Here is a 16837-nt window from a genome sequence, read left to right on the forward strand (position 1 = left end):
GAAAGTAATCAAGCCAGCAGTGTCCAGGGTCCTCCATAAAATTGAATTAGAGTGTGGAGTGAATTAACCGTTTGCTCCTCTGCGTGTGCAACGCATCTTTAATTACATTTCATAAAAATGTCGGGATGGATTGATGGAAATTTATTTAAACTTCAGGTAGGCACAGGGAGTAAACCACAGTGCAGTATAACACGTTCTGTTAATACAGGCCCAGAACACATTTACTTTATGGCAGTTCAACAGAATCTCTGGTATGAGGCTACTTAAAAATATATTACCTTTGCAAAGCTTTCCTTTGGAAGATGTGGTGAGTGTTGGCAGCCTGTACGCCGTCAACCAGATGATCAATTCAGTTCAACAAACATGTTGACACTTATAATTCACTGCACCAGCTCCCCTGATACATGCAAAACACTGGTTTAGTTTAGAAAAAAGAATCTATTTCTCAAAATCCCTTTCATTCATGTCGTAGGGTTGATGAGACAAGTCTTGTCAAACATAAGCTTTTCATGGTGAAAGAAAAGTCTCTTCAGTCGTCTGCCCTGCATTTCTATCAACACGGATTATTTCAGGTTCTGAACTGGGGATATGATGTAAGGAAAGAACTAGATGCTGCTCATAGTGAACAGCCACGCAGATCCAGGCTGTGGAGAGCAGTTATATTTCGTCTTGTATTTATACTTGTTAAAAGCTATCACTGTTGCACCAGAATATTATATCTGTTTGTTTTTTTCTTTTCTCCATGAATCCTTTTGATAGACCTGGAAAGTTGTGTTTTGCCCTTGGGGCAGAACTATATGCTATGTTTCTAATGTATTAGATAAAAAGCTAAAGCACCTCCCTCTCTGCAGCTCTGGGGATCTCCATGGGTGTTGATGATTGCTGGACACCTCTGGAAGAGAGTTGTCCCAAAATAGGAATATAGGTATTATATGCACCCCTTAAATTGATCTTTTTTGTGGTGGGCTCTCTTTTGTCCTTATTTTTTAAGTTTTTTATTTATTTGAGAGAGAGTGAGTGAGAGTGAGAGTGAGAGAGAAAGAGAGTGCACGAGCAGGAGGTAGGGCAGAGGGAGAGGCAGGCTCTCCACTGAGAATAGAGCCTGACTTGGGCTCTATCCCAGGACCCTGGGATCATGACCTGAGCTGAAGGCAGGAGCTTAACCTCCTGAGCCTAACAGGCACCCTCTCTTTTGTCTTTATGCCCAACATTCCTTCTTGGTTTCTAACTTTGGGAAGGACGGACACAGACTCATGAGTCTTTAATGCGTTGGGCCTATTGGTATAATTACTTTTAAAAGATAAGACAAAATAGAAACTCTGCTCTCCCTTCTGCTTTGAGCTCAAGAAGTGGATTGGGCTCAGCAAGGATGAGGTTCTTGGGTGGAGGAGAGGTGGGTGCATGAGAGTGACCTGAGAAGCTGTGGGATTGGGCTTGTCCCTCATGACCACCAGCAGCATGCTTTCCAAGGCAGGAACCAAAGACATGGGTTTGAGTAAAGGCTTGTTCTCAAGGAGGGGTGAAACTGAATTGAAGCCACTCAAGTTGCCTGTCATGGTACATTTAATTTCTTTTATACAATGTCTAATTCACCTATAATTTGAGCTAAGTCTGGTGGTTGTGATGGTAGCCAAAAAACCACATCTGTGACCCATCTGCTCCTGTGCCAGCTAGGCACTGCTTCACCTTTGACCTTGGCCTTGCAACCCCTCTGCTTTACCCCAGAGGAAGCTGACTTGGGATTCTTGAAGACTTTGGGTCCTTCACCAACACAAGAGTCTATATCACCTCATTGTCATTGCTGCTTGGACCGGGAGGCCTCTCACGACATCATGTATGGGGGTATATAGCAGGAGTCTGGCACTGTCCTGGTACAACTAGGTGCTCAGTAGATGTGGAGGGAGCAGGTCAGGGCCCCTGACACAGGAATCCTGGAAGCCCTCTATCCTTCAGCGCTGCCTGCAGCGCAGGAACGGTGGATGTCACTGCTGCTTAGTGGCCTAGCTCGGGGGAAGGGGCACCGTCTGCCCTCAGAGAGCCTCCTGCCCGGCACACTCAGGGAGGCCCTACTCTTGCAGGGCATTCTCTCTGACGCTGACTCCCTCTGGGATGTAATAGGGTACGTGGCTCCCAGGTGTCCACACCTAGCTTTCATTGCCGTAGCTGGGTACACTCGGCCCCCCTAAAGACTTAAACCAGCCCAAACCTCTGAGTGGGGATCCTTTGAGGGAGAGGTTGGCCTTTCTTCCTCCTCTTGCAGATCTGGCTCCCAATTCCTATCCTGGTTCCCAGAACTAGATTTTTTTATTGTCTCTGTGATAACACCCCAGATTGTCTCCCCATTTCATGAATGGCGTCCCTGTCCAATCTCCCTTTGCTTCTCTGTTTCTGCTTTGTTTCTCCAGACCTTGGGAAGTCTGCCCCTAAACCCTTGCCCAGGGCAGGGTCCATCCTGAGCCTGCTTACCCATGAGCTGCAGCATTTCTTCTCCTGCTTGCTTCCCCTTGGCTTGGCTCCGTGCCCAGCCTGCCTAGGGCCCACACCCCCCTTCCCTCCCCACTGCAGCTGGCCTGCCCAGGTAGGCAGACTGGCCAGCTTTGTAGCACGCATGTTTCCCAAAGCTGGCTGTTCCCACACACTTACCTCAGCCCTGCCCTGCCCGGGTAGCTGGACTTGCTCCCATTTCCTGTGGCCAGGCGGATCCCCAGGTCCACCCACTCACCCCTGCATGTGGCTCTGCCCGAAGTCTGCCCTACAGCTGCCCGAGCTCTGCTCTGACAATTAGTGCCGCCACGCAGCAACCGTGAGCATTCAGCTGGGTGTGTACAGACATTTCCCAATAGAGGGGTGGCTTGTGGCCCCTGTTGGTGGTTTAATCAATGATTCTTTGGGTGCCTTTGAAGAGATTATCCTTGTCACCCCTATTTTAATAACTGAATGAGTCAAGGTGACTTCATTTACAGGTAGCTGTAGCCCGTAGGACCCAGCTTAACTTGTTCTCGAGCCATGATCTATTTCAACCAGAAAGGACTTGAAGTCTGTAATTTTTCCAAACTTAAAAAGAAAATCAGCTTTGCAGCAGATCTGGAGGATGGCCCCTTAGCCATACCCCGTGGGTGAGAATTCTTGTCTTTTGACAACCTACTGAGCCGGCACTGAATCACCCAATTACTGCAAATTCTTTCTAAATAGAAAGCACTCACAGCCACCAGTGGAAGAGTTCCAAGATCTGCAGCAAATATCTAGCGCGTTGGCAGAAGCAGGGTTTTGGCAGGAACGGTAGTTCTTCACTCCATTTTGACTCTGGCAGAAGTTGTCCAGATGACTTGGGAATAAAGTTGGCCGAGAAGCCCCTGGGAGAGACTGGCATGTGCATACACGTACGTGTCTGTGTGTGTGTGTGTGTGTGTGTGTGTGTGTGAGTGCGTGCATCTTCCCGCGCTCCAGCCCCTATAGGGCGTGGAGAATAGGCTGCTTGTTTGCAAGGCATGATTGCACCCAGTGTGAGAGGCATGTGGATGCGTAGGGCAGAGCATCCAAGACACGCCTCTGAGAAGCAACCCGAGGCCGCTCAGCCAAAGGAGTGGGCTGGAAGCTGTGTTGAGGGCTTTGGGTCTGTACTTGGGAGGGAGGAGAAGGAGGGTGTGTGTCTTAATTCCATGGTCTTCCTATCTCTGGAGTAATCAGCTTCTCAACAAAGCTCTCAATGGTGACTTGAATGCTGTGCCGCTGTGTAACCTGTGAAAAAACCACAACGCTTTCCAACCATTTGTACAACTATGTTTGCTTTAGGCAAATGGAGTGATGGAATAGTCATGGGCAATGAAACGTAACGAAAAACAAGGGATTCTGGTGTCAGGCACACCTGTTCAAATTTTTGCTCTCTTCTCTTCCTGGCTGTGAGACCTCAGGCAAGACACTTTGGGGTTGGGGTAGGGGAAGGGGCGCTTTGGTTTTCGTATCTGCAAAACCAGGAACATGCTATCTGCTCCATTCGTTGTTGTGCAGATTAAATGAGTCCATGAAACTAACCCAGGTAAAACCCCCCAGCCCATCAAGTAGGCGATAAATGTATTTTCCCCCCTAAGTTAAGGCCAGGACTTGAAAGATTAAAGAATGTCACCCTGGGGTCCAAAGTTATAGTTCATCTTTGAACCCTTAGGCAAACCAGAATCTGGGGCTGAAAATGGCAAATGTGTAGAATTTAGCAGACCCTCTGGGCATTGCACCTTCCAGATGGTTCTAGGACACCTCCATAGGAGTTTGGTGGGCCCACCATTTATGGGACAGTCTGATGCTTGGCTGTCTCCCATTGCCTTCTGGGGTGACTGGCATCAGTGTCACCCTGTTGGTTAGCCTGTCAGGCTACCTCTTTCTGTTGAGGCTTGTCCTGGGTGCGGCTGGCTCTGACCTCCCGTTGCAGCCCGTGGCCCAACACGCAGAGCTCTGGGGGAGACGCACCCCTGCTACCACCCTTCAGTTCTGGGGCACAGGGGCTGTTCCATGGCTCTGTGTCCTTCTTGAGGCTCTCCTCACTGCTGCTGCGGAGAGAAAGGACAGATGCAGATCAAACCCTCCTTAGCTGTTCCTTCTGCCCTCCCCCCAGCCCCCCTTGCCCGGTAACATCCACTCCCATTCTGATTCTCTCAGGTCCTCACCCTCTGTTTCACCCACAGGCCCGTGGATCCCCCTCATCAGGTTTGCCTGACTGGTGCTATCTGGGTGCCGTCCCGGGGCGTGCCTGTGGTGGTTGGGCGCCGTGGGAACTGAGCCCTGGGGTTTGTGCTGACAGGTCGAGTCCTGTTCCTCCCCTCATGCCCAGGATCCGGCTGCTCTGAACAAAGCAGCTCCCTCAGGACCTCTGGGAGCTGGGCCTTTATTTTATTTTTATTTTTAAGGCACTTCTTGTTTAATGAAGGGCTAGGCTTAGCTAGTTGAATTAAAAACAACACCAACAATAACAGCAAAAAGAACACCCTACCACACCCTGCTTTACTCAGCTGCCACCCTTTTCCTGAATGGAGAAAAATGGCAAGTGCTTGGCCTAAGCCTGGCATTTGGCTAGAACAGAACTTCTCAGCTGCTGAGTGACACAGTGAGAGGGGCTTTGAGGGGAGAAGGATACCCCGTGTGCATTGGGAGTGTGGAATGAAGAATGATCCCAAGCATGGAGCAAGCTCAGGCCAGAAGGGGACCAGCTCAGAAAGCCACACTGGCTGTGCGCTGGCAGGCTGGCCTCATCGTTACTGCCTGAAGGTTGGAGTCTGGCCGTCTGAGTTCAAGTCCTGCACTTACTAGCTGTGTGTCCCATAGTACATTAATCTGGTTCCCAGTTCCCTTCTTTATAAAATGGGGATGATAATAGTACACATCTCACAGGGCGCTCAAAGGTATCAATATTGAATGAAGTGTGTAAAACTCTTCGTATAAGAACTAGCGCGTGATAAGTGCTCAGTAAATGGCCAGCTGTCACTCTGGTGCTGCTTCATAGCATGAACAGGAAGTCACACCTGGAAGGGAAACTAGGGACCACCCTGTCACATGACACATAGGCACCTGAGGGTCAGTGCCTCACAATTAGTCACCTCAGGTCCAGGACTGGACCCACCTCCCCACATAGACAGACCAGAAAGCCCTTCTCTCTGCCGGTGATGGCAGGTTCTTGAGCTTTATTATGCAGCGTGCTTAGCTCTGTGTGGTTAGGCTTACCTGAGACATTGAACCAGTGGAGGGTAAGTTTGAGTTTGGATTCTACTAAGATCAAGGTGGCAGGAATGTGGGCAGGGGTGGAGTGGGAACTGAGACTGGCATGCATGTGATTTTTAGGCAGTGAGAATCTCACTGTGTTCCCAAGAGCCAGTCTCATCCACGTTGGCCTTTGGCCTCATTACTGGGAGGTCCCTGTCTGATCAAGCGTGATTTTGTGTGCAGGACCAGCTCCCACCTTACTTACTGCTCCCTGTGCCCCTTGTGGAGCAAGGGAATGCATGTGCAGGATGCACTTCATCCATGACCCTTTGGGGCTCCCCAGCTGGAGTAGCTGGCAGGAATGGGGCATGTCTGGAGGATAGGCTGTGGCATGCAGCGTCAGTGGAGATGATAAACCATTTTGTCCTAGAACTGTGGTTTCCCCAACCCCAACCAGGTTCCACACTTGTGTGAGGCTCGGTCTAGGAGGTAGATTTTCCTGGTTGCCACATTGAGGCTGTGCTTCTACTCAATCCCAGAATGGCTGGGGAGGCAGGCTGCCCAGCCACTGTCCTGCTGGTCGGTTGGTAGCCTGCTCCAGGAAGTAGGGTTGGGGGAACTGGGCTGCAGAGAGCCCCTGCCTGGTCCAGTATAAACAAAGAAAGCATGGCATGCAGGCCAGAAAGTCTGGACCCTTCTTGAATGCTCACAATGCCTCAGCATGCTAAAACCTAGAGATGGCACATCCATCAGGGGATCCAAAACATAAATAACCGCTGAAGTTCAGTACCTGAGCTTCCTGGGTAAGCCTCCAAGGACGATCCCCAATCCCCCGGGCTCCAAGATCAGGGGGATATAAATTATCATGTTTTCTATAAAAGGGACTGGTGCCTGGCACGGGGTGATGAGAAGCAGGTCAATGCCGCATGTGGGCCAGGTCATCCTGCAAAGCCTGCCTCTGCCACAAGGTACCTTGGGTGTGGTTGCAGCACTGCCGTCCCTGCTTGGGGAAACAGCCTGCTCTGAGTCCTTTTGGTCTCTGGCCCTGGCTTATTAGCTAGCTGCATGATTTTGGGCAAACCATGCCTATTTCCTTGTTCTGGTTTCCTGTACACAGGAGGGCAGGCAAAAAAAAAAAAAAAATGCATTTACAGAGTGGGAAACAGTGCTTTTGTAGCTGGCATGCTTCTGCTCCCAGATGTCAACTTTACAGGGGTGGAGGGGTGGAGGGACTGGACGATGAGTATTTTCCCAACACATCCAACACATCCAACACATGCTCACATTTTCTGTTGGTGGGGGGGGGGGTGGCTTGGAGGTGTGGTCTACTCAGGAGGTAGGGGAAGGAGTGCTATTGTGACCTTCCATGTGACCTTGGGAAGTCTCCTGTTTAGGAATCCTTCTTTCTTTCAAGCTACAAGCACTTCCTCTCCACCCCCCCTCCCCCCCCCACCACCCACCTCCCATCTCTTCAAGTAGTGAGATTCAGGACATAAAACAACCTTTTAAGCTGCCCTATTCCGTAGAGAAGCCTGAGAGAAGGGCATTATTTTCTTCTTGAACAATTTTATGTTACTTTATTATTGCTCCTGCTGTTTTAAAATGTTAGTGTTTTTAATTAATGCCATTTTATTGTCCCTGTTCTCCCGAGCTCTTCTCCTGAAGGGCACAGTTTTAGAAATGTAATAACAGAATAAGTGGCTAGTGTGAGGAGTAATGCATTAACATTTATAGAGGTTCTTAGATGAAAAGCACTGTACTATAGGAAGCTCATTTTAGATTTAAGAAAAGAGCAGCATTACATTAAGATTCTTGCAAAAATAATCAATATTTCATTTCTTTCAAGTGGTTGGGGAAGTTTATATAACTATAATAAGGCACAACTTTCCCTAGATAATATCTTTTTTTCCCTAGATAATATCTTTATTTAAAATCGACTGCCAAGTACTTTGTAAAAAATTACCATTTATGCCTCCAACAGATTGTGAAGTGTGTAACACGTATCACTCTGGCCAACATAAACTGCTGATTGACACAACAATGGGTATTTCGAAGATAGCAAAGACCGTGTTGGTTGAGCTTTGTCCCATCTGACATTAAGACACATTGATAAGAGTTCTTCTCCAACAGGTCTCAGATACTTTTCTCCCCATGTCGCATTCTGGAAAAGAAGCATTTCCCTTATGCGTTCTACCTACTTGGGCCTATGTGTCTTTCTTTCCATGTTCAGACAATGGCTCTACCTTGACTCATGACCCGTTGCCACCTCATGCCCAGGCCTGCCTACATGGCTGGGCCAATGACACGCAAGTCAGCTGCCCTCACGAAAAAGGCACATTTGGAATTAGTCTGCAAAGGGTAGTGATGGCAGTCTTTCTACCTGATTTCTGGTACTCAGTGCCCATGAAGGATCCTGCCCTTACTCCACACACCTCCTAACAGGGAGGCAGAGACGAGGCTAGAGTGGAAGGGAAGTGGAGGCAAGTCTTTGGAGGTGTGGGAAAGCCAAACGTTTATATTCCATACTTTTAGGACCAGCCATCTCAAGACTTGTCCCCTGGGTGTCCCTGAGACACTTTTTGAGGGGGATCTATGAGGTCAAAACTATTTTCATAATACTATCAAGATGTTATTTGCCTTAGTCATTCATTCTTTCATGAATGTAGAGTGGACTTTTCCAGTCTATAGGATGTGTGATATCACACCAGATGGAGTGCAGAAGCAGATCTGAGAAGGCCACTATCTTTCCCTGAAGCCAGACATGAAAGGAATTTTTTTGCGTATTTTGCAAAAATATGAGACAATGCCATTCTTTTCACTAAATTTTTTTTGTTGTGGAAAATATACCTGCTTTTTATGGCGATGTATAATGGGGTCATTGAAAAAACAAGTATTTTAAATATTTCTCAATTTTAATTTATAATTCAGTAAAAAGTGATAGAGGCAGCCCACCTACACAAAGGTTCTTTGAGGTTCTCCAGAACTCCTAAGAGTTTAAAGGGGTCGTGGGATCAGGAAGTTTGAGCATCTCCCACCTACTTCAGTAAACCAGGGACAACAGAATCAGGCTGCTGGTTCCAGACAGGGTGACAGTGGCTCACCGGGGGTAGGACATCATTTCCTGTCCTTTAGCTCAAGTGTAAAATAAAGGTTGTGTGTGTGTGTGTGTGTGTGTGTGTGTGTGCTTGGATTAATGTGATTATTTTAAACTCTATTTTTAACGCAGAACTTGGTGCAATTACAATCTTTCTTGGGAACCTGAAATGAGGGACAGATGAAGGCGCAGTTGCTCAAGGATGGGGCGGGTGGCGGGAGGCTGGGTACCCCCCCCCGCACCCCCACCCCGCAGCCCCTCTTCCCACTGCCTCTTCCCCCGGAGCACAGTCTGGAAACGGCTGCCCCAGGCGATCCCAAGGGCCGAGCGGCGCCACTGATCCCGCAGGGCCACGCCGAGGACCCTCCTTACCTGCTCCTGCTGAGCGCGGAGCCCCCCGCGTCGCCGGCCGCCCGGGGGGCGGGCAGCCGGGGGCGGCCGCCGGGGCGCGGGTCCGAAGCGGTCCTTCTGATGAAAGGCCGGGGGTTGAGCGCGCACAGAGCCCCGCCCCGCTGGGAGGCGGCCCTGGCCGCGGGCCCCGAGCTCCTCCAGCCGCCCGCGGGGGTCCCCCGGGGGCCCCCAGCCTCAGGGGGCGGCGGCCCGGGTGGGGCGGCTTCAAACGCGGGCGAGGACGCGGGCCAGAAGAGGGGGCGCGGGTTCCCCGAGGCTCTGGCTGCGCCGCCCCCGCCCTGCCCAGAAGCGCCCGGCCACCTGCGCCCCAGAGCAGGCGACACGGGGGGCGAGGGCGAGGGGCGCGAGGAGGGGGAACTGGCCTCTGTGCGCGGGCCCGGGGGGCTGCAGGCCTCGTCCTGCGCGGGCGGGCTCTCGGGCGCAGCGCTGGGCGCTCCTTCCCCCCTGGCCGGGGGGCCCCGCAGCGGGGGGCTGCGCGGGGGGCTGCCGGGTGCGCTGGGGGGGCCTTGCACAGAGGGAGCACTCGGCTGGGCGGGCCTGTGACAGGCCGGCTGCCTCCTGTCTGCTCGGGGTGTCCAGGAGCCTCTTGGGGGAGAGGCCTTGCTGGCGAGCAGGGGGCTCCGGTCTTGGCTCTGCCGGGGGCCCTCGGGAGAGCGTGGCCCCCCCGCTGGCCTGGCCGGGCTGGGTTCCCAGGTCCTGTGCTGTCCACATGTGTGGCTGGGGTGGTGCCAGGGGGTGGCCTTCTGGGGATGCTTGCACAGGCTGGTGGCCCTGTCTGCAGGCGCCGCACTCCGAGCCCCTCTGCCCTCCGCCTCTGGGTTTCCACTGGCTGCGGGCGGGGGGCTCAGGTCCAAGGTGAGCTTTCTGGTACCGCAGCCGCTCTTGCTGCCCCCCGGGCCTGTGCCGTGGGGCCTGGCGGGGGCATTCGCGCTCTTGCTGGGTAGCAGGTCAGTGGGGCTCAAGGAGGCTCTTAGCTTTGGCGAAGCCCACGTTCTCCTGTCGGGGTCGGCCGATCCGAGCCCCGGAGCCCGGGTCCCTTTGGAGGAGCTCCCTGCTGGCTTGCTGCTTTCTGGGGACTCCAGAGAGGTGAATGATTTGTCCATCAGGATTTCCAGAGGTGGTGGAGGGAGGTGCTCTAGATCCTCTTCTGTTTCACAGTTAAAATTGGGGTCCTCCCTCTTGCACGCTCCTGCTGTAAGCAGAGGAGGGAAAAGGGGAGCTAGGGGCCTCCAGCCTGGGCCCACCTTGAGAGAGTCTCCACTTGCAGCTGGAGAAATTTGGGGCTTTGGATACAAAGGGGAAAGTCCCCTGTATATAGGAAATCTGGGAGGTATGATGGGGATCCCCCACTTCCTGAGGCAGGGGCTTGGCCCAGAGTCCTTGAAATCGCCCAGGGTCCTCAGACCCTCAGTGGGACTGAAGGTTTCAATGAGTTTCTTGACTGATGTTCTGGTGGGACAGCTCCTGACATTCCAGTCCTCGGCCCCTGCAGCCTCATGGGCCTTCTCACCCGATGGAGTGGTGACCCGGAGCCCCTCGGCCTTCCCCTGTGGGGACTGTTTGCTCTCAGGGTGGGGACTGCATTTCTGTAAGATGCTCTTGGCCTGACTCGGTAAAATGCTGAAGTCCTTGGTGAGGGAAGCCTTCAGTTTGCTGGTGGTGTTGCTGGGTGCAACCCTGCAGGTGTCGGGCCTCAGAGCTGTGGCCCGGGGCTGCAGAACCTGCTTTGAGTTCTGCCCCAGATGTGCACCCAGGGCATAAAATGCCTCCAGCCTCTGGCTAAGGTCTCTCTGGACCCTCTGCAGCTCCTGGAGGGTGGGGTCCTCCACGTGACTCTTCAGACACCCCTCTGAGTGGGACCTTCTCTGCCTCACAGGGGCCCTGCTGCTGCCACTGGCTGTGCTAGGTCTCGGGGAGACCACTGTCTTCTCCTCCTCCTCGGCCCAGTCCTGGGGCCCAGAAGGCACAGGGACGAACTTGATCCTTTCACTGATTGCTTCCTTCATTTTCAGAATCATTTCCTGGGCTTGGAGACTCTTGAGCCTCCTGGGGTGTGGCTGGAATGGGCTTGCTGGGCCACCAGGTGAGGAGCGTGGCCTCGGATGGGACAATTTTTCCTGCCATGGACACTGACTCATGCCACTCACCTGGTCTTCCTCCTCGTCTGGGCTGCTGTCCTCACCTTCACTGAGGGAAGGGGTGTCCATCAACCTGGAGCCTTTAGAAAAATGTGCTTCTGTCGAGATCCCAATCCCAAGGGAATCACACAGAGCACTTTTGCTGATCCCTCCAGGCCTGGCAGTAGTATTTTCTGGGCCTGTGCTAGAGGGCCATGGGCCACCTGCTCCACCCCATGCTGTTGGCTGAACCTTTGCCGTCGGAGGCCTGGAGAGTGGGCAGTCCTGGGGTCTGTCGGAACCCATCCGGAAAGGACCTTGCTGCCAGCTATGTCCTGACAGCTTGGCTTCCCCTGTGGATGAAAGCACTGGCATCCATTCTGCAGGCTCTGATGCTGAGTCCCAGCTGGTTTGCTTGCCCAGCTTGTCCACCAGATGCACAGACTCGTTGTCAGCACCGATGCCACTGTCCTCAGAGCACAAGGGTCTGTCCTGCATCCCAGGGTCTCCGTGGCCGCTCGCCAAGCTTTCCAGTTGCCCCAGAGCCCTTAGGAGGCATTCATCCACACCCCTCTTTGTACTCAGCTTATTTCCCAAGTGGCAGGCGGTAGCGTGGAGGTAATTGCCGGAGCCCTCCAGGAAGCTGCCCGTGATCGAGGCCACCGTGCCACTGAGCACCAGCAGCTTGCTGACTGTGTACTGCAGAAGCTGTTGCAGGAGATCTGGCTGCTCGTGGGGCTCTCCTTTCCCCAACGGCCAAGACAGATCCCCCTTAACTTCCTTGAGAAGCATTTCTCCATCCTTGGAGATCTCCCCCAAGAGCCGGTTGACCTCATCAACGCATAGCAGCAGGAAGGTGACCATGGGCTGCAGCAGCTCTTGGGTCTGGGTGGCCTGATGAATGATGCACAGAATTGCTTCATATTTGGAGAGGCAGGAGTGTAGGTAGGTGTAGGCGTGCTGGTGGGCCTTCACCAGGGGCTCAGGGAAATCCACTTTGCCTTTAGGCTCGTGAGCAGGAAGGATGGTTTGGCAGAAATGGCCCTGTTGGCCACATGTGTGGCATCTCAGCTTTCTTTGCTGGGTAGTACTTTCTTCACTCTCTTCCCCAGAAAAGGCTGCCCCTTGGAACCCATGAGAACTCTGTGTCTTGGATGGAAGGTCCTTAGCCATGTGGCTTTGTGATTCATCCAGCTGGGATCGGGACGTTTTGGTTTCTGGGGGCAGTCCTTCCATATCTTTCCCTTTGGGATCTCTTGTGAGCTGATAGAGACCTTCATTTGGGCTTTGGGTCCACCTGGCCTTTGGCTGCTCCTCTGCCAGCCTCTGTGCCTGGGAGGAGCCTCCCCCAGAATCATAGCAGGTGGAGCTTGGAACCAGCAAAGGGATAGAGCATCTTTCACTGCCCCCCTGACGTCCTGGCAAAATTGCCTTGGGCTTTTTAAAAAACTGGATGCCACTCTTAGCAACACTATTAACAATGTCATTGTGGGAAGGTGTACACCCCATGACTTCAGCCTGCAGTCATCTCCCACCCACCCACACTCTTTGCAATTTTCAAAGAATCATCCTTGAAATAGGAACAAAAGGCAGCCTTACTAGTTGGTCCAGGCAATTTCCAGGCCAGAATTCCCTGAAGTCCATGCTGCCGTGTCCTTGGAACCAGCTTTCTTTACTTCCTTGCCCCACTGTGTTGAGGCAGTTGTGCCTGTCGTCCTGTTGCTGTAAGTCTCAAACCCTCTGCTGTGAGTGAGCAACAGGGCAATTCTGAAGGACCTCAGTCTCATGGATTATGGGCCTGTGCTCTGCTCATGTCCTGACAGATGTGGATGGCAAGTGGAACTTTAAGCCTATTAGGTTAATCATGGCCTAGCCAGTCAGCACTCACAGTGTGTTCTAATATAGAACTTCTCAGCATTTACTATCTTGGGAAGCGGATTATTTTTGCACGTGCTTATGCTTTTAATTCTGTTCAGACGCCTGCCATATGAAACCTAGAGAAATGAGCCATAATTGCAAAAAAGCTCTGGAAGAGCTTTTTGTGGAAGAGAAAAGAAGGCTCGCCGGCTACAGATCCTGGCAGAGAAGTGACCTTCACAGTTTAATAAGGGCAAACCAGCCAAGTGTGCTTCAACCTGCTATTTTCAAGGAAACCCCAAAACACACAATTGACAGTAATTGAAGCGATGCGTTGTTGTTTGTGTGGCTTATACAAACACCATTTTCTCTAGTGCTAGAGAACTTCTCAAAATAAGACAGTGAATAAAGAAGGCAAGGTGGCTTTCCTTTACACTGGAGAAGTGAGTTTGATAGCAGGGAAGTCATCTTCCCTGGTGTGAAGGGGAAAGCAGAGAAAGCTCACTGCCATATAAAACTCAAGGCTGGTCCCTGTGGAGCAGAGGGGCTTAGGGAGGCAATATTCTCAAAGAAAGAGGCTTTTAATTAAATCTTACTCATAGGAAAATAAGCCAACCCTAGGTAGTGGGGTGCCATTTGGTCATTAGGAGTAGAATGTAAGGGTAAATTGTATTTTCCTTTTCAAGCGCAGCTTTGACATAATTTGAGCACAGAGCTCTTGTTCATAGTGAAGGGGAGTATCTGCCCATTTTAAAACTACTTTTAAACTTTTTAAAGCTGTCAGTAGTTTAGAGCAAGGAGTAGAGAGACTTGGGCTTAAATCCTACTCCTTCTCTTTTTAGTTGGGGGAGCTTACAAAGTTATTTAACTCTTGAGGCTGAGCCCATCTTTGGAGTGGGGGTAATGGTACCTACTTCATGGAACTGTTGTGGAGATTAAGTTGATTAATGCTTAGTAAGTGCTTGGTTCAGTGCCTAGCTAGTGAGAAAGAAGAAAAAGAAGAAAAAAGAAAAAGAAAGGAAAGAAAGAAAGAAAGAAAGAAAGAAAGAAAGAAAGAAAGAAGAAAGAGAGAAAGAAAGAGAGAAAGAAAAAGAGAGAAAGAAAAAGAAAAAAGAGTACAACCACTCTGGTAAACAGTATGGAGTTTCCTCAAGAAGTTAAAAATAGAACTACCCTACAACCCAGAAATTTGTGTTACTAGGTATTTACCCCAATGATACAGATGTAGTGAAACGATGGGACACCTGCACCCCAGTGTTCATAGCAGCAATGTCCACAATAGCCAAACCATGGAAGGAGCCACGATGTCCTTCGACAGATGAATGGATAAAGAAGCTGTGGTCCATATATACACTGGAATATTACTCAGCCATCAGAAAGGATGAATACCTACCATTTACATCAATGTGGATGGAACTGGAGGCTACTATGCTGAGTGAAACCGGTCAATAGGAGAAAGATAATTATCATATGGTTTCATATGTGGAATATAAGTAAAAGTGAAGGGGACCATAGGAGAAGGGGGGAACTGAGTGAGGAAAAATTAAAGAGGAAGACAAATCATGAGAGACTTCTGACTCTGGGAAACAAAGAGTTGTGGAAGGGGAGATGGGTGGGGGGATGGGGTAGCTGGGTGATGGGCATTAAGGAGGGCATGTGATGAGATGAGCACTAGGTATTATACTATATGTTAGCAAATCGAATTAAATAGAAAAGTCAATAAAAGGAAAGTGTCCAAATGGAAATAAAATTAAAAAGAAAGAAAGAGAGAGAGAAAGAGAGAAAGAAAGAAAATGAAGAAGGAAGGAAGGAAGGAAAGAAAGAAGGAAGGAAAAGGAACTCCTTATTCTTTTCCCCCTGGCATCTAAGCCACTTAGAATAATAAAAGTCATAAGAAACTTCAGTAATTAGTCCAGGACCAAGCCTCAATCCTGAATCATCTGGAAAATACTGCCTATAGGAGGGCTTGCAGTCCTGGATGTGGGTTTTGGCACTTCTGTGCCTGCAGAATGGCCCTCTGCCCAGCACATTGTTGCCTCAGGATTTCCTCATGGTGTCCTTCTTCTCCTCTTAAGCACACAATTCCCATCATCTGCACTAGGAAGAAGGGATTTTATTGAACCATTTCTCATTTTTGCTGGTTGCCAATTTTTAATTTTGCTAATAGAAAAAAAAAAAAAGATCGCATTGAGCATCTCCTGAAGTTTCTGAGATTGGACTTGATATGCTGGCTTTACAGTTTTCATTTTTCTCTTACAGAGCCCTGGACAACTGATAGAAATAATCCTATGGGTGTCAGGATGGTTTCAGAACCAGAAAGGACATAACATGCCTCCTGTGCCGTGAGCAAGCTGGAGATGGGCTACTGGAGCTGTGTGCAGAGCCTGAGCTTATCACAGCCCTATGCCCCAGAGTGCATAATTAATAAAGTTATCCGATCTGTTTATTTGAGGCTGAACTCATGGGAAATACAAAGCTGACTCAGTGCCTGGGGGCAAGCTGTGTTAGGCATTGAGAAGTTGTTTCATTTGTCAGGCGCTGGACTGGCTTAGTAAACAAGTGTGCCATGTGGGAAGATTCTTCTTTCTTCCATTTAACAGGGTGGAAAGCTCACCTGGAAGGTTCTTTATGTAAATTCTTCTTCTCTTGGGATTTGGGGCCCTGGTCAAATCATCTTTATGAAAACCGTGATCTAAGGGGCTAAAAACATTTCTAAACTGATGATCAGAATAAAAGTATTTGCCTGGAGGATCAGCTGTCAGATAGCTCTGTGCCTTGTAGAATGGTTTTCTTAACTATTCCAAATAATTTAAGAAATTCTTAAATTTATTATTCATTGCCTCTCATTTTTTTGTCAAGACTTTTATTTTTCTTTCTTTTCAAACTGAGTTTGCATCAAATGAAAAAAAAGTTACTTTGAGTGGAAATGTAAGATGACCCAATTATTTTAGAAACTTGTGTGACAGTTAAACATAACACACATCCTACACCCACCTTATGACCCATCAATTCCAGTTCTAAAAATTTACCCAAGTGTATTGAATGGATAGGTCCTCAAAAGGGACTAGCACAAGAATATTCCTACAGCTTTATTCATAAAACCTTCAAGTTGGAAATAATCCAAATGTTTGTCAATAGAAAAATAAACAAATTAGGCATAATTGTACAATGGAATACTTGCCAGGAATAAAAGGAAGAACCTGCTGAAACATGTAACAACATAAATTTAAAAATTACTATGCTGAGTGAAAGAAATCAGGCATAAAGGAGTACATGTGAAATTATTCCATTTATATAAAGTTCAATACTATGCAAAACAATCTATAGTTACAGAACCCAGAAAAGTGGTTACCTCTGGGAAGAGTTATTAACTGTATATGGGCATGAGAGAATTTCTGAGCGTAATGGAAATATTCTGTATCTTGACCTGGGCAGTGATTATATATGTGTACAAACTCCTTGAGCTGTACACTTAAATTGTGTGCTTCATGTATGTTAACATACACACACCAACTAAAATGCAGTGCTGTATGCTTTACTTTGTGCCCAAGAGAGTCCCAGCTATAATGCTCTTGATCTTGGAGAAAAGCCCCTGTATTGGTTGCCTATTGTTGGATAACAAATTACCACAAAATTTAGGAGCTTAAAACAGCAAACCGTGTCTCATTAT

The 16837-nt window shown here is 49.6% G+C and overlaps 2 protein-coding genes across 2 annotated transcripts in view; one reads left to right on the top strand and one right to left on the bottom strand.

The window, feature by feature from the left end:
- TOGARAM2 (TOG array regulator of axonemal microtubules 2) overlaps nt 1-15996 on the top strand; it is an 83784-nt gene extending 67788 nt beyond the window's left edge. Inside the window, exon 21 of the mRNA XM_038561164.1 lies at nt 15427-15996. Coding sequence (XP_038417092.1) covers nt 15427-15494 — 68 coding nt within the window. The 3' untranslated portion in view covers nt 15495-15996. The remainder of the gene's footprint in view (nt 1-15426) is intronic.
- Nucleotides 1266-12921, bottom strand: PCARE (photoreceptor cilium actin regulator). The gene is given in 2 exon segments (NM_001284459.1): nt 1266-4541; nt 9155-12921. Coding segments are annotated over 2 exon segments (3927 nt in total). The 5' UTR covers nt 12820-12921; the 3' UTR covers nt 1266-4279.
- Nucleotides 15997-16837: the final 841 nt, after the last annotated feature.

This window comes from Canis lupus, chromosome 17 (assembly GCF_011100685.1).
Source record: "Canis lupus familiaris isolate Mischka breed German Shepherd chromosome 17, alternate assembly UU_Cfam_GSD_1.0, whole genome shotgun sequence".
In the NCBI taxonomy this organism is placed as follows: Eukaryota; Metazoa; Chordata; class Mammalia; order Carnivora; family Canidae; genus Canis; species Canis lupus.